The 22,171-nt window shown below is 39.9% G+C and overlaps 1 protein-coding gene across 2 annotated transcripts in view; it reads left to right on the forward strand.

Moving 5' to 3' along the window:
• The window catches only part of sf3b1 (splicing factor 3b, subunit 1), a 37,554-nt gene that overhangs the window by 10,956 nt on the left and 4,427 nt on the right, over nucleotides 1-22,171 (forward strand). Inside the window, exons 7-21 of one of the 2 annotated variants that reach the window (XM_085772655.1) lie at nucleotides 690-1,176; nucleotides 1,970-2,091; nucleotides 2,803-3,000; nucleotides 4,043-4,144; nucleotides 5,835-6,014; nucleotides 9,062-9,148; nucleotides 11,768-12,038; nucleotides 13,667-13,812; nucleotides 15,461-15,607; nucleotides 16,642-16,767; nucleotides 17,948-18,169; nucleotides 19,591-19,773; nucleotides 20,397-20,508; nucleotides 21,512-21,632; nucleotides 21,726-21,857. In XM_085772655.1, coding sequence (XP_085628781.1) covers nucleotides 690-1,176; nucleotides 1,970-2,091; nucleotides 2,803-3,000; nucleotides 4,043-4,144; nucleotides 5,835-6,014; nucleotides 9,062-9,148; nucleotides 11,768-12,038; nucleotides 13,667-13,812; nucleotides 15,461-15,607; nucleotides 16,642-16,767; nucleotides 17,948-18,169; nucleotides 19,591-19,773; nucleotides 20,397-20,508; nucleotides 21,512-21,632; nucleotides 21,726-21,857 — 2,636 coding nt within the window. The remainder of the gene's footprint in view (nucleotides 1-689; nucleotides 1,177-1,969; nucleotides 2,092-2,802; nucleotides 3,001-4,042; nucleotides 4,145-5,834; nucleotides 6,015-9,061; nucleotides 9,149-11,767; nucleotides 12,039-13,666; nucleotides 13,813-15,460; nucleotides 15,608-16,641; nucleotides 16,768-17,947; nucleotides 18,170-19,590; nucleotides 19,774-20,396; nucleotides 20,509-21,511; nucleotides 21,633-21,725; nucleotides 21,858-22,171) is intronic. The other variant, XM_085772656.1, reaches the window with a different exon arrangement.

The following is a 22,171-nucleotide window of genomic DNA, read 5'->3' on the forward strand; positions in this document are numbered from 1 at the left end:
CATTTATACACTGGGAACACTTTTTGCACCCTTTCGGGACACTCCTGTCCAAAAATGGACACACAGAAGAACTGCTATAAAATCATCATATCAATATTCTTTTCAGCCAGTTTGAAGACTTAAAGGGATAGTTCAACATTTTGGCAAATTGGCCCATTGCCATAATCCCTATAGTCATAGCAGTAGGTTTGTTACCTTTAATTGTCGGTGCAAGGTGTTTTTAGAACGGCGGAGCAGAGCCGTGAGCTGCTCAGAGCTACGCTACAGAGGCTCATTATGGGATTTCTTGGTTTCCCTCATCAAACTCATCAAATACACAATCCAACAACTCCACAACGCTCTGGTGGACAAGTTGTGAGCTGCACATTCACCACGCTATGAGATAATAACACAACGTTACCACACAGAGTTGTTTTAGAGGGAAATACAGAGACTGAAAATAATATTGATATATGATTTTATAGCAGTTCTTTTGTATGTCCATATTTGGACACGAAGGTCCTGAAAGGATGTAAAGTGTTATTTAAATACATAAAAACACCAACAAGCTGTTTCTAGTTCTAGTTTCTAGTCGTTTCTAACTCCTCTGTTTGTAGTTGTTTCTGTTTCTAGTCGTTTCTAACTCCTCTGTCTGTAGTTGTTTCTGTTTCTAGTCGTTTCTAACTCCTCTGTCTCTTCTGTTTCCTCAGCAGACACCAGGACACACCCCCGCCCACACGCCGTCCAACAGCCGCTGGGACGAGACCCCCGGCCGCCCCAAAGGCAGCGAGACGCCCGGCGCCACGCCCAGCACCCGCATGTGGGACCCCACGCCCAGCCACACGCCGGCCGGCGCGGCCACGCCCGGCAGGGACACGCCCGGCCACGCCACGCCGGGACACGGCGGCGGAGGAGGAGGGGGAGGAGGAGCCACGGGCAGCGTGCGTAAGAACCGCTGGGACGAGACCCCGAAGACGGAGCGAGAGACCCCGGGGCACGGCAGCGGCTGGGCCGAGACGCCGCGCACCGACCGGGGGGACGAGTCGGTCGGGGAGACGCCGACGCCCGGCGCCAGCAAGAGGAAGTCGCGCTGGGACGAGACGCCGGCCAGCCAGATGGGCTCGTCCACGCCGCTGCTCACGCCGGGGAAGACGCCCATAGGAACTCCTGCTATGAACATGGCCACGCCCACGCCAGGTACACGCCGCTCACACGCTGCTCACACGTGATCCGATTGGCTCTGTAGAATTATTTTAATTTTAAAATGGATTATGTGACATAACATCGATTCAGAATAGTCAGAAATTGAATTGTTAACATCTGGTAGCTGATTATTGCTCATGGTACGGAAGTATTAGCAGTTTAGATAAAGAAAAACTTTATTTTTTAGGAGTTTAGTGAAGAAAAATACTGCACATTAAAGCAGTACTAAAGAACTTTCAGTTTTGGTTGAGTTTGGCGGCGCCAGTGGTCCAAAGCGGTAGTGTTTTGCCTGAAGGAAGACTCCATTTCCCATGAACACTAGCACGTAGCCCCGTAAACATCCTGATCTCCTGGTGCATGGAAATTAACAGAAGACGTCCAAACTAAGTTTCTGTTTCCAGCGGATCATTTCACAGTAAACACACACACACAATCATTGCTGTTCCCTCCTCGTCGTGACTCGTGAAAGTTAAAGTGAAACTTAGGTGAGAGCCGGGTTCCTACCATGCTCCTCAAAGCTGCTTAGTGCCAGTGAAGGCGATACAGACCATAATGATACAGACCCCCTCAGACCATGACAGAGGTGTCATTCAACCTGTTGTAAGTCGATGTACCATCACAAAAGTTATGAAAATATTATATGAAGGTTGAAAAGTTCCTTAGTGTTGGTTTAAGTTTAGATTTCTCTGGGTTTACAAAAAACAGAGCCAAAGTGGACTCTGTTTACAGGTTTAGAAGTGCAACTGTGTATTTAACCTCAGCTAACAGATGTAAACGCTGTGTCCAGGTCACCTGATGAGCATGACCCCCGAGCAGCTGCAGGCCTGGAGGTGGGAGAGGGAGATCGACGAGAGGAACCGGCCGCTCACCGACGAGGAGCTGGACGCCATGTTTCCAGAGGGATACAAGGTCACTTCCTCTATTTCATCCTCATCCTATTCTAACCCAACTTTTTCTTGAAATGTTACCACTTTTTACTAGAATTTTAAAAGTTTTTTTTTTTTTTTTTTTTTTTTTTGGAGAATCTTTTACCACTTTTTTTTAATATATGTGTATTTTTTTTTTTTTTTTTTTTAGGAAATTTTACCACTTTTTCTAGAAGTTTTTTAAAAACTTTTTTTTTGTGAGAAATTTTACCACTTTTTTCTAGAATTTCTAACGGTTTTTTAGGAATTTTTTTTAACCACTTTTTATATTATTATTTTTTTCCTTTTTGTTTTGGAAATGTTACCACTTTTTCTAGAATAGTTTTTTTGGTGAATCTTTTACCACTTTTTTATATATTTTTTTTTACTTTTTCTAGAATTTTTTAAGTTTTTCAAGAAATGTTTTACCACTTTTCATATTATTTTTTCTTGTACTTTTTGTTTTGGAAATTTTTACCACTTCTTGTAGAATCTTTTTTTTACTTTTTTTTTTTAAAAAATTGAGAAATTTTACCACTTTTTTCTAGAAAATTTAAAAATGTTTTTGGAGAAAGAAAATGTTCTCTACAATATTTCCAAAAATTCACATGCATGGACTAAAAAAGTGACATTATTCGGTCTCAGAACATAATATTTGTGTCGCATTGCTGACGTCTCCATCTCTCTCTCTCTCCTCCTCCTCCTCTTCCTCCAGGTGTTGCCTCCGCCTGCAGGCTACGTGCCGATCCGAACGCCGGCCCGTAAGCTGTCGGCCACGCCCACTCCCATCGGAGGCATGACGGGCTTCCACATGCAGGTGGAGGATCGCACCACCAAGCAGATGAACGACCAGCCGTCAGGAAACCTGCCCTTCCTCAAGCCCGACGACATCCAGTACTTCGACAAGCTGCTGGTGAGTGAGTTTATTATTAAGATCCCCATTAGCTGCAGCAAAGCCACAGCTATTCTTCCTGGGGTAAATATACAGTTGAAAACATAAACATTATAAAAATTAAAAACAAAAAAACAAGTGAGCGATAAGCTGAACCTAACAAAACAAAAACAGAGTCAAGTGTTTACATTTCTTAACTGTGCTTCATTCATTCTTCGTTATATTAATTGTTCACATACTGATCCTATTACCCACATTTCTACATATCATATATGTATACTGTACATCATTACACATCACACATCATACTTGTATATACCTTCATTCTACAGAATATACATTATAATAACACATATCATATATCCATCGAAATATACTCCATAATGATGTGGCAACGGCAGCGTTAAACCTGGTTTCATTTCATTCATTTATTTCTTTAGATCTCCATTAGCTTTGGCAAATAAGGCCATCATGGCTATTCTTCCTGGAGTCTACCTGCACAGATTAACTCTCCATTGCAGTAGATAATTACAGAAACACATCACATTTCCACATTTCCACAGTGCAGCTATTAACCATAGTAGTGAAATAGTCAGATGTTCAACAACATACGTTCCTCATAATTACATTAACTTACAGAAACAGTACCCGATACATAAGCAGACTTAAGATATTTCAAGTAAATCAGACAAACACTAATTGATTCAATTGTACCAAATAGCTTCAGCTAGATAGAGAGCTGTTTGACTAATAAATGTTCTTTCAATAGATCTTTACATCTGTATTTGTTATGTTCTTGGATAATATATCACCACGGCCCTAAACATTACCGTGCTTTTCATCTGGTTTGTTTTCACTTTGGGTATAAGGTGAATCTACCCTCCGTAGCATGTCTTGTTTTGTAACAGTGTTCATCTGAACTGAAAGACAAACGTTTTGTATAAGAACCCTTGGCCATATCGTCACAGACCGTCTTCAGCTGCTACCGAGGCAGTGAATCTGTTGTTGACGTTCAACCGAGCGAGACAGTTGAAGCATTTTCATGTGGTTGTGGTCGTGACAGGTGGAGGTGGACGAGTCCACGCTGAGCCCCGAGGAGCAGAAGGAGAGGAAGATCATGAAGCTGCTGCTGAAGATCAAGAACGGGACGCCGCCCATGAGGAAGGTCGGTCTCACTCACAGCACATTACTTTTAAACAGTGGTTAGTTTTAGTCACAAGTTACTTTCCACAAAAAGTAACAGAGTTAGTAACTGAATTACTACATTATAAAAGTAACTAATTACCAGGAGAAGTAAGGATTGCGTTACTTTTTTGTAAAATGATCAAATATGTCAAATTACTTGGAATCGCCCCAACTAGAAACAGAAATTGCGATTCTACGATATTGCTGATTCTCTCTATGATTTTTAGTCTTTAGCATTTTTAACATTTATCTGCACACAAATACTGTAGGAGCCTATAAATTAACATACTCCATTATAAAGTGAACTTAAACCCTTTTCAAAACCTGGACTCTCTGGATGTAAAAAAGGCGAACAAATGCACATTGCACAATATTTAAGAAAAGAAAATTGATTTAAAAATCGTCAAAAAGATATCGCAATATTTATGTGAATCGATTTTTTCTCCCACCCCTAATAAACAGTTTTTTTCTGACCAGTGGATGAACAGAAAAATTGTGTATATAACATAACGTACACTTTAACAGGTGTATTTTTATTTAGTGACGGGACTTCTTGAGTCAAGTAACCGAGCGTTTTATTTTTAGTAACAGTAACAGTGTTATAACGGGGGAAACGGTAACTTCTTGGATTACTGTCACTGAAAAAAGTAGCGTCATTAGTAACGCTGTTATGTCCCATCACTGATCTACACACTGTAGCTGTGTTTGAAATCTCTACTGCACTACACATCCAAACAACAACAGGCAGCATTTTCTTTTAAATAAAGAAAACCCTACAGTATTTGGCCAAACTGGACTTCCACTCAATCGATATTTCAACCAATTAATTGATCCAGAAATCCAACAACCACCTACTACCTGCAGAATCACATCCTCACATGTTCCCGTAAGAAGAAAATCTCCTTTAGTCATTATCATATAGGACACGATGTGGTTACTACTTATTACTAGCAGCTCGATCTTCATTTAAAACAGGGGTGTCAAACTCATTTTAGTTCAAGGGCCAAATTAAGTGCAATGTGATCTCAAGTGGGCCGGACTGGTAAAATAATAGCATAATATCCTATAAATAATAAAAACTCTAAACTTTTCTCTTTGTTTTAGTGCAAAGAAGCGCATTATTAAGATGTTTACATTAAAGAACTATCCTATTACAAAACATATTATGACCAACCTGAAAAATATGCAATTTCAACAACATAATGCCTCTTCTGTCTTCTAATTTTTAAATCTGGTAAATTCATCCCGCGGGCCGGATTGGACCCTCTGGCGGGCCGGTTTTGGCCCGCGGGCCACATGTTTGAGACCCCTGATTTAAAAGATCTGATATCGATTCATAAAATGGAGCGGAGTGGGTCATGTTAGATAAATGTGCATTAATGTTGCTGCTTTTTGGTCAATTTAATGTAAACATGAATATTTTTTAACAATACACCAGGTTAGAGAGTTCCATCCTTGTATAAATTACAGCATTAGTTTAGTGAAAATCTCTTTCATAACCAAGCAGCTTGGCGTTAAAACAGTCTCATATCTATTAAAACATATCTCTAAATTAGACCTGAACACACACAGGATCGATCGTCTTATTGGCCGATGGATCATCTGAGTAACCGATCCCCTCCTCTCTCTGTCTCTCCCTCCTCTCCCTCCTCTCCCTCCCTCCCCTCTAGGCGGCGCTGCGTCAGATCACAGATAAAGCCCGTGAGTTCGGCGCCGGTCCTCTGTTCAACCAGATTCTGCCGCTGCTGATGTCGCCCACGCTGGAGGACCAGGAGCGCCACCTGCTGGTCAAAGTCATCGACCGCATCCTGTACAAGCTGGACGACCTGGTCCGGCCCTACGTGCACAAGGTGCGTTCAGCTTCACAGCTCAGAGGAGGGGGGGGGGGGGATCGCACAAAACCTACTGTAGATAAGGGATTAAGCCGAGATGTGTTGTAGGGGGTGGGCGATATGGCAAAAACATATCACGATTTTTTTAAAATGAAGTCACGATTTCGATTTCATCACGATCTTAAATCGAAAAAAGGAAAAATAGACAATTTAGGCCAAAAAACCTTTCTGAACAGATTTTAATCTAAATAGTTGCAGTTTTGCCAACATGTGCAAACAACGTAAACATAGTAAAAGGTAAACAACAACAACACTCTGATAAAGTGCACTCTTGCAACATAAAAGGTAGCTTTCAATAAACATGAAAGTAAAATATTAATTAAGACATTACTGTTTGTTTTATTCAACACAGTCATTTTAACAGGATTTTAAGTATCAAAACACTAAATAGCTGATTGAAAAGGGTCAAATAAAGTAACTGTTATCTCTTATAGCAAACTTTGCAAATGTCCTTTGTTTGCGCTTTGCAGCATAGAACTGCAGTTTATAGAATGAGCCCCAGACGATCCTACGATCTCTGCACTTTGGCAGATCGTCTACACGCTCTAATCCTTCACCATCTAAAATCGCCATATCGCCCAGCCCTAATATGTTGGTTATCCTCCTGGCTGAATTTAAGTTCAAAGTTCAAATCTTTATTGTCCCAGTTGGGAAATTGATTTGCAGCCAGGATGTCCAAAATACATAAAAACACACAATACCAATAAATACACATGAAACACACACACAGAGCAATCAACCTCTGTTCGGAGAAACAGCACACAGTGTTTCCCCTAGAATATGTTTTAGGCCCGGTGGTACCCAAGGAAAAACCCTGAACAGACCCCCCCTCTATTAAATATAAAGGAGGCCCACATCAGGGTCCGACGTTAAGGTTTTTTCCTACTTGTCCTGTCAGGCAAGTACTTCTCAAATCTACTTGCCCCATCTAAATTCTTACTTGCCCTGCCTAAGAGGCTTTTTTTTCTGGCTGTGTGGTGCATACTTTAGCTCATGACTTATATATCTTACTAAAACTGAATGCAACACTACACAACAACACTTATATCTTCAGAAATCAGTATTTATCATTATTTATAATTATATTTAAATGGCAACCATTGCAGACATGTAAAATTAGGATGAGGATTACTACGCCAGAGTGGAGGGCAGAGAGATCATCTCTAACCTGGCCAAGGTAACGACAACGTGGTTAAAAGCTGCGAACTATTCTCGCCTGGTCGTCCTGTCCGTGGTCACATCAGGGCTAGAAGTTCGCTAGAGAAACACACCGACACGAGAACCAGCAGACGAGACGCCGCCTCCTCGTCTGTTCTCACCCTGCACCCGTTGGTCACAAGCACTCATTCATTCATCTGTCCTTCTTTTAATGAATGAAACACAAATCATTAACACATGGTTCATGTTCATGTTTATCAACTGCTAATTGGTGATGTAATGAGTTTTAATTCACTGTGTTTGTGTTTTGATTGTGTGAGAATGAACTTAAACTTCAGTTTAATCTTTCGAGTTGACTTCATTTGTCACATAAGTAATTAGAGTGAAATGTTTCCTACTTGTCCTGTCGGGCAAGTACTTCTCAAATCTACTTGCCCCATCTAAATTCTTACTTGCCCTGCCTAAGAGTGTTTTTTTTCTGGCTGTGTGGTGCATACTTTCGCTCATGACTTGTATATCTTACTAAAACTGTATGCAACACTACACAACAACACTTATATCTTCAGAAATCAGTATTTATCATTATTTATAATTATATTTAAATGGCAACCATTGCAGACATGTAAAATTAACTGCTATTTCACATTATTTGACCAGTAGCAGACAGTTACACCCTCCATGCCCTGTCTGAACAGGTGAGCCACCTGTTTACTGCCCGATCACAGTTGAAATCTTGAACTGAAGGGCCTTTAAAGGCTAAAAACATTAACCTGGACAACATTTTAACAGATAGCTGACAGACTGTGTGGTCAACACAGCTGTCAATGATCTCACTGTTTAACACTGTTCAGCATTGTATTGTATTTTTATTTAGCACATAAAAGATGTATAAAACAGCATATTAAAAAAAGTGGAACGACAAGATACAGCTGCCGATATGATTTTTTTTTCCTAATTGCGGGCTGCAACAGTGCACTTACTGTAAGTGTTCACACTACACACAACTGTTTTTTTCATATGTGATAATATGATGATATTTATGGTGGCACATGTGAGAGTGTGGTCTCTCTGATAACAACCGAAGAGCTGCATCCACTGCTGACTCTACTAAATATAGCCTAAATATAAAAATATAAACTAAATATAAGCCTTTTGTTTGTTTCTTAGTTTCATTCCTGCCACAGTAGCGCCACTTCACTACTAAAGTTCTTTTTACGTTTGGAGTCTGGTGCTCCCTCCCAGATTTTCATTTGAGCATTTCAACTTTCTTTCTCACTTCACCTTCTCTGCTCAGTGCCTGTGGGTGCTGTGTGCACACGGCCCTGCAGTCTCATGCCCTTTTACCTATGCTAATCCTATGTTAATTAGACTCACCTGGCACACGCCCTCAACTTACGAGGAGATGGCATAAGAACACAGCTGCGAACAATTCTGAGGCTTACGAACGCGTTGATGAATCTGACGTAGGGTTTTCTTAAGGAACTTCTTAAGAACAACTTAAGAAAGAATCTAAGAAGGTTCTTAAGAAGATATTGGTGAATGAGGCCCATTGTTATCAGTAATTTATTGAAGCACCAGACATAATGCATAATGTTTTTATATTTAATTCATTTTCACCTGTTGCACTTTTGGCCACTTTTGCTGTGTGAACTTGTCTTACTTATTGTTATGTACTTCAGATTATATTATTATGAAGGAATCATTAAGGCAAAGTGCACAACTGTTCATTTGTGAAAGGAACTTGGGTTGTGATTATAGTTTTCAGTCTGCAGTTGTCTACCTTTGTCATTATGGTTGTTGTTGTTATGGTAACCGTCCTCTCTCTCTCTCTCTCTCTCTGTGGTTAGATCCTGGTGGTGATCGAGCCGCTGCTGATCGATGAGGATTACTACGCCAGAGTGGAGGGCAGGGAGATCATCTCCAACCTGGCCAAGGTAACGACAATGTTCACAACGTGTTCAGGACAACGTGGTTAAAAGCTGCGAACTATTCTCGCCTGGTCGTCCTGTCCGTGGTCACATCAGGGCTAGAAGTTCGCTAGAGAAACTCCAACACGAGAACCAGCAGACGAGACGCCGCCTCCTCGTCTGTTCTCACCCTGCACCCGTTGGTCACAAGCACATATTCATTCATCTGTCCTTCTTTTAATGAATGAAACACAAATCATTAACACATGATTCATGTTCCAGTTTATCTGATCAGAGAGTTTCAACTGTGATGAACTGCTAATTGGTGACGTAATGAGTTTTAATTCACTGTGTTCGTGTTGTGATTATGAGAGAATTAACTGCAACTTCAGTTTAATCTTTCAAGTTTAAGTAATTACAGTTAAATTCTTACGTACCTTTTGTTCATTGCATAGAATAAATAAAAGTAGAAAAATGAAAAAAGAAAAATATTTAAAAACAATAGAAAAAGTGGTAGTAGCTTTTAATACAATAATAACAATAATACAGTACAAAAATCTACAATTGTCAGTTTCAGCTCTGATTTAGAAATTAGATTATTGATTAAAATGTCCTTTTAATGAATGAAACACAAATGATTAACAAATGGTTCATGATTATCAACTCTGATTAACTGCTAATTGGTGACGTAATGAGTTTTAATTCACTGTTTGTGTTTTGATTGTGTGAGAATGAACTTCAACTTCAGTTTAATCTTTCAAGTTGACTTTATTTGTCACATAAGTAATTAGAGTGAAATTCTAACGTACCTTTTGTTCATTGCATAGAATAAATAAAAGTAGAAACATATAAAAAGAAAAATGTTTAAAAACAATAGAAAAAGTGGTAGTAGCTTTTAATACAATAATGATGATAATACAATAGACAAATCTACAATTGTCAGTTTCAGCTCTAATTTAGAAACTGGATTGAACTGACAATTTCAATTTGTATTTTAAATATGCAACAAACACAAAATGACAGACAAGAAATAATGGTTAATTAAAAGAGAAAAGCAGTCAGTCACAAAATTAAAATGACAATGATGATAATTATAGTCATAGACAATGATAAAGCAAATACATTGTCAAACACTCACTATCCTATAAGCTGTTTGTTACATATTGAAAATAATAGGGGGGAAAAAAAAACATATTTGATCCCATTTTCCCAAAACTCATTAGTCATTAACTCATTGAGTGCCGTGCTCCTTTCCAAAGTTTTAGTCAAGTGTACCGGCAATTTAGACCATTTTTGACGATTTTTGTAGAGCCACAGTGTATTCTATATAACTGCCACCAACACATACTGTGGCTCATTTGAAAGGTGAAACTTTCTGCTTCAAATGACCACAAACCGTTTGTTTCTACGTGCCTCTGTTCCTGAGAAAAGTCAAGCTAAACATGAGCTGTCATGAGTTTTTGATCGTCATCTATTTCAGTTCTGCTCGTCGTGGAGTCCCCAAATTTACCGTATTTTCCGCACTATAAGGCGCACTTAAAAGCCTTTAATTTTCTCAAAAAACGACAGTGCGCCTTATAATACGGAGCGCCTTATATATGGATCAATTGGTTAATTGGTTGATTCATACTCAGCTCCATCTAGGGGATGCATAACGTAACCCCAGTTTGACTGCAGTATCTTCTATTCTACCGTAGATGACCAAATACGCGCCTGTGCTCTAATAGCTGCCGGGGTCCGAGCTCATTTGGCAAAATAAACGCCGGTTCAATTAAACGCCCGGGCGATTAAGTGTTTACCATAGTCTTGCACAGAAAAAAAAGTTTTTTTAACAGCGTATCACCGGCTCTCACCTCTTCTGTCAGTCAGCCCCTCCTCCCGCTCTCTCTCGCATGCAGGCGCACACACACACACACACACACACAAACACAGGTGCGCCAGCGGGACAGGTCGCGCTGGACTACTAATAGACAAAGACAAATAGATAAATGCGCTAATGTACAGTGTTGAAATTACTGCGATCGACCCCCCCTCCCGCTATCGTTCATAACACTGATATGATCAGCTCCTTGTGTCGCGGTAACACAAACTGTCTTTTAATTTATGTCAATGTCAATAAAGATGTCGGGAGTAGTTTTGTTCCAGCGGGTGACCACCTTGTTCTTTGCATGATGGTCTGGTGCTGCTCATTGCAAAAATAAATTGTAGCCTGTTGCAGATACGCGCCTGGCTCTTATAAACGCCCGGGCTACTAAATGGTCATCTACGGTATGCGCCTTATAATCCGGTGCGCCCTATATATGAAAACAGTTCTAAAATAGGCCATTCATTGAAGGTGCGTCTTATAATCCGGTGCGCCTTATAGTGCGGAAAATACGGTACACATAAAGGTGTGTTAAAGTGTCTAGTTTCATAATAAATAAATAAAAAGCAAAAAAATTTAAAATTACGTCACTGGCACTCAATGAGTTAACACTCAGATTTATACAACATCATCAGCTGCTTACAAAGAAGATAAACTCAGATAAAAAAGATAATAAATAACAAAATAACTGTAAAAAGCCGATATGAACAGACATCTCTCCTCCTGCTCCTCCTCCTCCTCCTCCTCTCTCCTCCTCCTCCTCCTCCTCCTCTCCCCCTCAGGCTGCGGGCCTGGCCACCATGATCTCCACCATGCGTCCCGACATCGACAACATGGACGAGTACGTGAGGAACACGACGGCGCGGGCCTTCGCCGTGGTGGCGTCGGCGCTGGGCATCCCCTCGCTGCTGCCGTTCCTCAAGGCCGTGTGCAAGAGCAAGAAGTCCTGGCAGGCGCGCCACACCGGCATCAAGATCGTGCAGCAGATCGCCATCCTCATGGGCTGCGCCATCCTGCCCCACCTGCGCAGCCTGGTGGAGATCATCGAGCACGGTCAGTCAGTCTCCATGGCGACCGGCGGCTACGACCGGCCGCCGTGGCGACTAGCTGTGGTTAAACCAGGGTTCTTACCAGGGAGCCTTAAAAAGTCTTAAAAGGCATTGAATTCATTAATCTAATGTAAATGACCCCACTGTGGGACAAATAAAGGAATCTTCACTTAACTTAAAGGGATAGTTCAACATTTTGGCAGATTGGCCCATTGCCCATAATCCCTGTAGTCATAGCAGTAGGTTCGTTACCTTTAAAGCAACAACGAGGAGTTTTGGAAAAGCTTCTTTGACCGGCGCAAGACAGACTCATGTTTTCATTCATCAAGAATTAAAGTCAGAGGTTGGAAGACGATCACATACCGTCGTAGTTCCCACCATAAACGGAGATTCGGCGGCGTTATTCTCATGACTCGCCACGAAACCGAAAGTAAAGAAACGCTGGTCGGCTCGCCCAGCATTTCCACCACCACTAATAATAACAAAATAACCATAGAGACAAAACCATAGATTTATCTAAAATGGACCATTAACAAGTGGTAATGGAGATTCATCCACATTAATATCAGACTTTTTTATAACCAGATAGAAACTCCTCGTTGTCCCTTTAAAAAGACTTGAAAAAGTCTTGAATTTTGATATCTGGGTCTTAAAAGTTGTGCTGTGTTTAACTTCTCCGTATCGCATTTTTCGTCAAATGTTTCATTTGTCAACTATGAATATTTTTGATTAATTTTCTTTGTGTTGACTTATGGATAGTGGAATAAATCTAGTACTGTGGAGCTTATATGGTATTTTCATACAGTGAGATTTTGATATCATGATGCCTTACGATACTGCACTAAATAATATCATGGGCTTTTTATTGAGGTATTGTAATATTGTGAGATTTTGATATTGTTACATCCATATAGAGAACAAAGAGCAGAAAAATAGTGGGATGATACAGTTAATCTACAGTAAACGCTCTGAAATTCAAATTTTTCTTTGCCGGTAGGGCCGTGAAATAGGTATTAATTTCTGATATAAATGGTCTTAAAAAAAGTCTTAAAAAGACTTGAATTTAACCTAAAGAAACCTGTAGGAACCCTGTAAAAGGCATTGAATTCATTAATCTAAAAACAAGGCCTTAATTGGCATTTAAAATGTCTTAGATCAATTTTTTAGACGTCTTAAAAATGTTAACACTTGGTAAGTGGGATTTTATGATTATAATTAGTCTCAAATCTCAAAATAATTCGTAACGATCCGACATAGAGAAGTTAGTGGCGGCCGTTAACCGCTCAATTTCTCACCGCCACCAGCTCCCAAGTCAGTGTTTTTTTTTCTCTGAACTTTTTATGCATTTATTTTGAAAAGACAGCTGCGGAAAACCCGTGTGAGTTTGTAGTTTTCACCAAAGTCGGTACTTTTTAATGGAAACACACAGAACTCAAATTTCTTTAAATGCGCATTTCCCAGTTATTTGGATCAGTTTGGATGGAAACATACAGCACCGACTTAAATTTCATTTCAAGTGGCTTTAAAAACATCTTAAAAAGTCTTAAATGTAACTTCAGCTGTACTAGGAGCCCTGTAGACGTGCTCAGGCTCTGACTGCTGTTGTCTGTTGTCATGGCGACCGCTCCTCAGGTCTGGTGGACGAGCAGCAGAAGGTGCGGACCATCAGCGCTCTGGCCATCGCCGCTCTGGCCGAAGCCGCCACGCCGTACGGCATCGAGTCCTTCGACTCGGTGCTGAAGCCGCTGTGGAAGGGAATCAGGCAGCACAGAGGAAAGGTACCGGCTGCACACACACTTACACACACACTACACACACTTACACACACACTACACACACACTACACACACTTACACACACTTACACACACACTACACACACAACACACACTACTAACTAGGGATGTCACCATTACATGTTCTCACAATCAGTATTTTTTTCAGTTTAGTTTATTTAGTTTCTTGGTTTCTAGCAGGACAGCGTGCACTGCAGTGACATTAATTATTCAAAGAAATAAAAAGATGGCTGCACCAGATTTAGTAAGGACGCTCATTTCCATCTGTAGTCCTTGACATAAAACCATTAGAAACAGACTGTAAGTGCAGGTTAAAATACACAACTCAGGGTTCATTATTCAGATATTTTTATTGGTTTTCACATTATACACTCACAGTAGAACTCGATACCCCAGACAAGAGGGAAAGCAGAAAATAAATAAATGAAGTATATAAATAACAATAATGCAATAGATATTCATAGTAATACTGATAATTGAAAATAAATGAAAAATCAGGAGAATAAAACAGACGTTACTCAGTATCAACAAAGTAGTCAAATAAACACACATATATGTATGCATACACAATCCAGGGTTCATTAATAACAGCAATCATAACGGCCTGAAGATAGATGTATTGTCATAAAGTTCTTCATTTGGTGTAGATGAGAGTTCATGACTTCAATACTGTCACAAGGCAAGGCATCTTTATTTATATAGCGCATTTCATACCAAGGCAACTCAATGTGCTTTACATAAAGACAAAACTTTTTTTTTTTTAAACCAGCACTAAGTAACTTTTCAACCTTCATAAAATATTTTCATAACTTTAGTGATGATACATCGACTTACAACAGGTTGAATGACACCTCTGTCGTGGCCTGAGGGGGTCTGTATCATTATGGTCTGTATCTCTTTCTCTGGCACTAAGCAGCTTTGAGGAGCATGGTAGGAACCCGGCTCTCACTTCAGTTTCACTTTCACTTTTGCAAGTCACAACAAGGAGGGAACAGGCAAAACGGCACTTTAGCAATGGATTATGTTTGTGTTTTCACTTTGAAATGATCCACTGGAAACAGAAACTTAGTTTTGATGTCTTCTGTTAATTTTAATGCAGGATATTTACAGGGCTTCACGCTAGTGTTCATGGGAAATGGAGTCAAAACACTACCGCTTTGGTCCACAGGCGCCGCCAAACTCAACCAAAACTGAAAGTTCTTTAGTACTGCTTTAAAGAGAGAAGCATGAAAACAGAATAAAAACAAACACAAAAAACAGAGTTAAAAGCAAGAGCAAATAAAAGAAAATAGATAAAGTTTTAAGTTCTTAAAAGAGCTCAGCTATAAGCACATGAAAAGAGAAATGTTTCTGATTTCAGTTCAGCTGGTGGTTTGTTCCAGTTGTGTGCAGCATCACAGCTAAATGCTGCTTCACCATGTCTGGTCTGAACTCTGAGCTCCACTATCTGACCTGAGTCAGTAGATCTCAGAGCTCTACTGGGTTTAGACTCTACTGACATGTCATTCATGTGTTCTGGACCTAAACCAACTCCCTTGCCCAAGACAAATTTCCCCTGGTGGGACAAATAAAGTTGATTTGATTGAACACTGTGAAGGTTAAAGGAGACTGACCGTGTCCCCCCCCCCCAGGGTCTGGCTGCCTTCCTGAAAGCCATCGGCTACCTCATCCCCCTGATGGACGCCGAGTACGCCAACTACTACACCAGGGAGGTGATGCTGATCCTCATCAGGGAGTTCCAGTCGCCCGACGAGGAGATGAAGAAGATCGTGCTCAAGGTGAAGTCACGTTTTATTCTTTTATTCTTTTATTCTTTTATTTTCTATTCTTTTATTGTTTTATTGTTTTATTGTTCTTGTGTGGGTGCGACTCTTCTCGCCTGCTCGGCCTGGCGGTGGCCGCCGCAGGGCTAGAGGCTCGCTACAGGAAACAACCAACACGAGAACCAGCAGAGAGGACGACGCCGTGTCCTCGCTGCTCTCACCCTGCACCCGTTGGTCACACTCACTCCTTTTTTTCTTTCTAGAATTGATAACATTTTTCGAGAAATTTTTACCTTTTTCTTTTACTTTTTTCTCAGAAATTTTACCACTTTTTTTTCTAGATTTTTAAAAAAAACTTTTTTTTGAGAAATTTTTACCATTTCTTCTAGATTTTTTTTTCTTACTTTTTTTGACAATTTTTAACATTTTTTCCTAAAATTGTCTTTTAGAAATTTTACCTCTTTTTCTAGATTTTTTTTTTTTTTTTTTTTTTTACTTTTTTTTGACAATTTTTAACACTTTTTTCTAGAATTTTTTTTGGGGGGGAATTTTACCTTTTTTTCTAGGATTTTTTGAACATTTTTTTATTTTAAACACTTTTTTCTAGAATTACTTTTACTTTTTTTGAGACAATTTTTAATTTTTACCACTTTTTTCTAGAATTTCTTTTTTAACCTTTTTTTGAGAGTTTTTGTCCCTTTTTTTTTTTCTCGAAATATTTAAACATTTTTGGAGAAATTGTACCAGTTTTTTCCAGAAATCTCTACAATATTTCCAAAAATTCACGCCATTGGTCCTTATTTGAACGTTCATTGACTAAAAAAGTAACATTCTTCAGTCTCAGGACAAATATTTGTGTATTTCTGGTGTTTGCTTAAAAATTGTCTCATGGGTCCGTGGTCTAATTTGTGTCAATTTAAGGTCCTTGATGGAACAAACTGATCCAGATCCCGGACTAAAGTCAAGACTAAACCTGCACAGAGTTTGTTTCAGTGTAAGAAGAAAGCATTTCCCTGTCTGACCAGCTGTTTGCTCTGTCTCTGTCTCAGGTGGTGAAGCAGTGCTGCGGCACCGACGGTGTCGAGGCCAACTACATCAAGACGGAGATCCTGCCTCCGTTCTTCAAGCACTTCTGGCAGCACCGGATGGCTCTGGACCGACGCAACTACAGACAGGTGAGACACAGGGACAGGGACAGGAAGTGAAATGAAACATCTGTGAGCTCATAACAAACACGTTTAGCTTCATAACAACAGAAGTCGTGGCGGACATATTGAACGTATGACAAACAAACACTGCATGTCTCCAAAGTAGCCGACTCATTTCAATGTAACAATTGCCGATCAGAACTGGTGTCGAAAAGGAAAAAAAAATAAATAAATCACAGACTTCATGATCGATTACCATGGCAACGAACGAAGGATGTAGTGAAGTGCAAGATGGACAAGTACCCATGTTTAGCAGCATTTAAAAAGAACGTTTTAGTAAGTAAAAGGAGTAATTTGTTCGTCCATTCAAAAGAACATGATATATACATATATATTTATTTATATTTTATTTTTATTTTTAGATATTTATAATCTGTTTTCATCGTATGTGTGTGTGACTGATTCTTCTGTGAGCAGTTGACCACACCTGAATTTCCTTCGGGATTAATAAAGTAAATCTATCTATCTATCTATCTATCTATCTATCTATCTATCTATCTATCTATCTATCTATCTATCTATCTATCTATCTATCTATCTATCTATCTATCTATCTATCTATCTATCTATCTATCTATCTATGAATTTATTTAAAACAGGGACAATGCACAAAAAACATTAATCTTGTAAAACAAGAAGAGATGCTTTGAGCAGGTAAAGTGGGAACAGATACAATATTAAGATTAATTGAAATAGGACAAAATAATCATAATATTTTAAAAAAAAATTTACAGAATGCACTAATAAAAGCAGGGAAACAGGAATATCTATCTATCTACAATTTTGATTTTTATATTTCTATATAAGTGTGGAGGTAAAGGCGTAGGCTGAAGCAACGGCTAATTTTTGCCCTGTTGCCCCATTTACAAGGAGAAAAGTTGCAGAAACAGACACATCGTAGAATCGCAATTTAAATCGAATCGCCATCCAAAAAATCGTAGAAGAATCGAACCGGGAGAAAAGCGTATTATCGTCCCAGCCCTAATAAATATTAATCTAAGCAAAAAAAACGGTTTAAAAAACAGTAGATTGAAGGATAATAAATAAATACTAAATACTACTAATATTAGAAGCTGCAGCCGTTTGTCTCTGAACTGAACTGACCGAGTGTGTGTGTGTGTGTGTGTGTGTGTGTGTGTGTGTGCAGCTGGTGGACACGACGGTGGAGCTGGCCAACAAGGTGGGCGCGGCGGAGATCATCTCACGCATCGTGGACGACCTGAAGGACGAGGCGGAGCAGTACAGGAAGATGGTGATGGAGACCATCGAGAAGATCATGGGCAACCTGGGGGCCGCCGACATCGACCACAAGCTGGAGGAGCAGCTGATCGACGGCATCCTCTACGCCTTCCAGGAGCAGACCACCGAGGTGAGTGACAGCACCGGGGTTCTCCACTAGTCTCACTCTGGGCTCCACATCTTCCCATGGTCATTACAGGGTTCCTACGCGAGTATGGAATAATATGGAATTTTATTTTATACATTTCCAGGTCTTGAAAAGTATGGAAAACGGAAACTAATGTATGGAAATATATTTATCTTAATACTTATCTGGGTTTGGTCTCATTCACATTATTACTTTGTAGCCTATGCGCTATTGTACCTAGCTACAATATCCTGGAAATGATTTGGTTTCATAATGGCATACCAATTCAGAATAATGAAAACAAATGATTAATTGCATGCTTTATTAACGTGAAACACATCTATTTACTCAAATGTCACAAATTATTTAAAAAAAAATTTACTGAGACACTGCAAAAACTCAAAATCTTTCCAAGAATATTTGATTTGCCTTATTTCTTGTCAAAATGTCTCATTTCTAGTCAAAACTAAACTCTTTCCACTTAAAATAAGACTCATCACCTAAAAATTTACTTGTTTTTAGATCATTTTCACTTGTTTCAAACTAATTTTCACTTGAAATAAGTAGAAAAATCTGCCAGTGAAAGCAAGTTTTCTGTGTTTGTAATAAGAAAGAAAAACTTGCTCCACTGTCAGATTTTTCTACTTATTTTAAGTGAAAATCTGCTTGAAAGAAGTAAAAAGTGTCTAAAAACAAGCTACTTTTTAATGTGATGAGTCTTATTTTAAGTAGAATGAGATTTGTTTTGACTAGAAATGACATTTTGACTAGAAATAGGACAAATATTCTTGGTAAGAGTTTGAGTTTTTTGTAGTGGAAATCAGGAAATTAGGGTCTGGAAAAAGTATGGAATTTGGAAATTTAAAATGTGTAGGAACCCTGACACAGGCACCTTATCCCCCAGGAGGAGGGGGGGGGTCTGTTCTAGGATGAGTTTACCACAAGCTGTGTGTCTACTTGTTCTGTTATTGGTCAGTGCAGCCTAAACATTAACTTTATATTTTCAATATTTAAACTGTTGCACAATAAAATGTGAATTTAAAACATTATAGTTTCTGCATTTATGCAGTATTTATCAGTAATACAGTGAAAATTAGAGGAAATGTGCAAATTTACTTTGCAAGTCGATTTCGGTGTGCGCCCCTAAATTTTCTGCTTGCGCTCCTAAAATTTTAAGTTAGGGGCCACTGTGCTCCTAGTCAAAAAAGTTAGTCTGGAGCCCGTTGTTATTGTATAAATAGACCTAAAATAATCCTTCCAGGGAATCAAAGTGTTAAACTCGTCTTCCCAAAAGGAGCAGGCTGCATGTGGAAAAAAAGAAAGACCTCTGCTAAATAAGAAAAAATGATACGTACTTTTTGTTAACGATGTGAGAGTTTTTAGAGCTGCAGCACTAACCTCTGTCTCGTCTCCTCTCCCTCCAGGACTCAGTGATGCTGAACGGCTTCGGCACGGTGGTGAACGCGCTGGGGAAGCGCGTGAAGCCGTACCTGCCTCAGATCTGCGGCACGGTGCTGTGGCGCCTCAACAACAAGTCGGCCAAGGTCCGGCAGCAGGCGGCCGACCTCATCTCCCGCACGGCCGTGGTGATGAAGACCTGCCAGGAGGTAAAGACGCTCCCAGAGACACCGAGTCGTAGAGCTGTAGCGAACGATGCACGTGTCGAAACCCAAACCGCATTCACCCAGTCCAACGCTCCGTGGCTGTTTGTTTTCTCTGTCTGGACTCGAAGCAGCGCCCGCTAAATGTTGAAAACAGCCGTGGTACGAGCTTCCTGTAGCTGGCCCTTCAAATTAAAAGCCCTATAGCCTTTCATATACAGTTCAGTCGTATTGATTTTGACTTAATTTTGACAAGACACGGCTCAAAATGGGTTTTTTTTCCTGCGACCAATCGACCAATGAGATTTTGGTCGGCTAAATTGCACTGTATTATAATTGCTTAACTATTGTAAAGCGACTATTTGGGGGCAGCCCTAGTTATAATTGTTAATGTTAGGCTATATATATATATATTGTTATAATAAATAATCCAGTTTTTGCTATCAGAATCTCTTCTTTTTTTTAACCTTAATAAAATTAGAATCAAATCGTGTATCAAACGAAACAAATCGTGACTTTGGTGAATCGTTACAGGCCTAAACACTGAGACAGACAGATGTTGTTGTTGATGACTCAGAAACTGAACCCTGTGTGTGTGTGTGTGTGTGTGTGCGCGTGTGTGCCTGCAGGAGAAGCTGATGGGCCATCTGGGCGTCGTGCTGTACGAGTACCTGGGAGAGGAATACCCCGAGGTGCTGGGCAGCATCCTGGGAGCGCTGAAGGCCATCGTCAACGTCATAGGTACGTCTGCTCATGACGTCATCGCGGCTCCAAAACACACACGCAGAGCTTCTTCTATTTTTGCCGTACGATGAAACACGGCGCATAAATTCAGCTCAGACCTAGGGGTGTGACGATACACTCATCTCACGAGACACGAGATTGGGTTCACGAGAACGAGACAGTGACAAAATATATGACTGAAGCAACAGACTTTTATTTAACAGAGTTGCACATGCATTTTGAAATGTTTTATTACATGCATAATGTAAGCATGAGCTTTTAATAAACTAAAACTATAATTTATAAAAGTTAAAATAAAATAAATAAAATGAAATATTCCTTTCTTTTACAATATTATGTGCAGTGTTTCCTCTAGGATTTTTTTTAAGTAGTGGCAGCGATTGTTGCATATCCTACTGTGCCTATCACTGCTATTGCTTCTGATGTACAGGTGCATTAGAATATTATGGGAGAGTTTATTATTAAGGCCTATGTCACTAATCCAATTCAAAAAGTGAAACTAATACATATATATGTCCATTACACATGAATTAACCATCCCATGTCTTTATTTATTCTGTTTATTTTAATAGTAGCCTAATAATCATGGCTAACTTTCAGTGAAGACCTAAAATTCAGTATCTCCCCAAAATTTTTAAAGCATTTTTAATATAGAAATGTTGTCCTCCTGAAAACGATGTCCATCTATATGCACTCAATACTTGGTTGGGGTTGAACTACTGGAAACTGACTTTTCCCCCCGCCAGACAATTCCTGTCTTTTTTGGTCCTGACCCGTTTGCATCCCTGTAAAATAAAACTAACCCTGAGAACGTGTGTTTTTAATTGTTTAAAACTATCGACAGTCTCTGATCGGATTTTAGATTTTGATGTGACAGAGTTCTTGAAGTATTGGAGTATTATAGACTTAACTGTGCTATTCTAAAGCTTCAGTCGTAACATATTGCTTTTTTATAAAGTCCTGGATGTGTGTATCTAAAGTCTAACACCTCTGACCTCAGGGATGCACAAGATGACCCCGCCCATCAAAGACCTGCTGCCCCGTCTGACCCCCATCCTGAAGAACAGACACGAGAAGGTGCAGGAGAACTGCATCGACCTGGTGGGGAGGATCGCTGACAGGTGGGTGGAGTTAATGATGTCATCCCAGCCCCTGACCTCTGACCTGTGACCTCTGACCTCTGACCTGTGCTGTGCTGTGTGTGCGTCCCCCAGGGGGGCCGAGTACGTGTCGGCCAGAGAGTGGATGAGGATCTGCTTCGAGCTGCTGGAGCTGCTGAAGGCTCACAAGAAGGCCATCCGCAGAGCCACGGTCAACACCTTCGGATACATCGCCAAGGCCATCGGGTGAGTTGCACCTATCAATCAACCAATCACTGACTGACTGACACCAGCTCCTCATATTGATGTTGATAGATACCGGTGTCAAAGTCTCACACAGTAAACTCTAAACAACTGTGATGTGAAGCTCTTGACTCCAGCAGGAAATAAATGTAGAAACGAAACGTGGATCAGAACAAATCCAGTTTAAAATAAATTTAAAGCAGAAGTAAGTGATATATTTGTGTTAATATAAGTCTTAAATAGTTGTATCTTCCGACAGCAATCACTTCTATAGAGTGTTTGGACTGAAACACGGGTCTGTCAGTCACTCTGCTCTG

The sequence above is a fragment of the Trachurus japonicus genome, unplaced genomic scaffold, assembly GCF_045865225.1.
Source record: "Trachurus japonicus isolate A0001 unplaced genomic scaffold, Traja_1.0 AP030749.1".
Taxonomy (NCBI): Eukaryota; Metazoa; Chordata; class Actinopteri; order Carangiformes; family Carangidae; genus Trachurus; species Trachurus japonicus.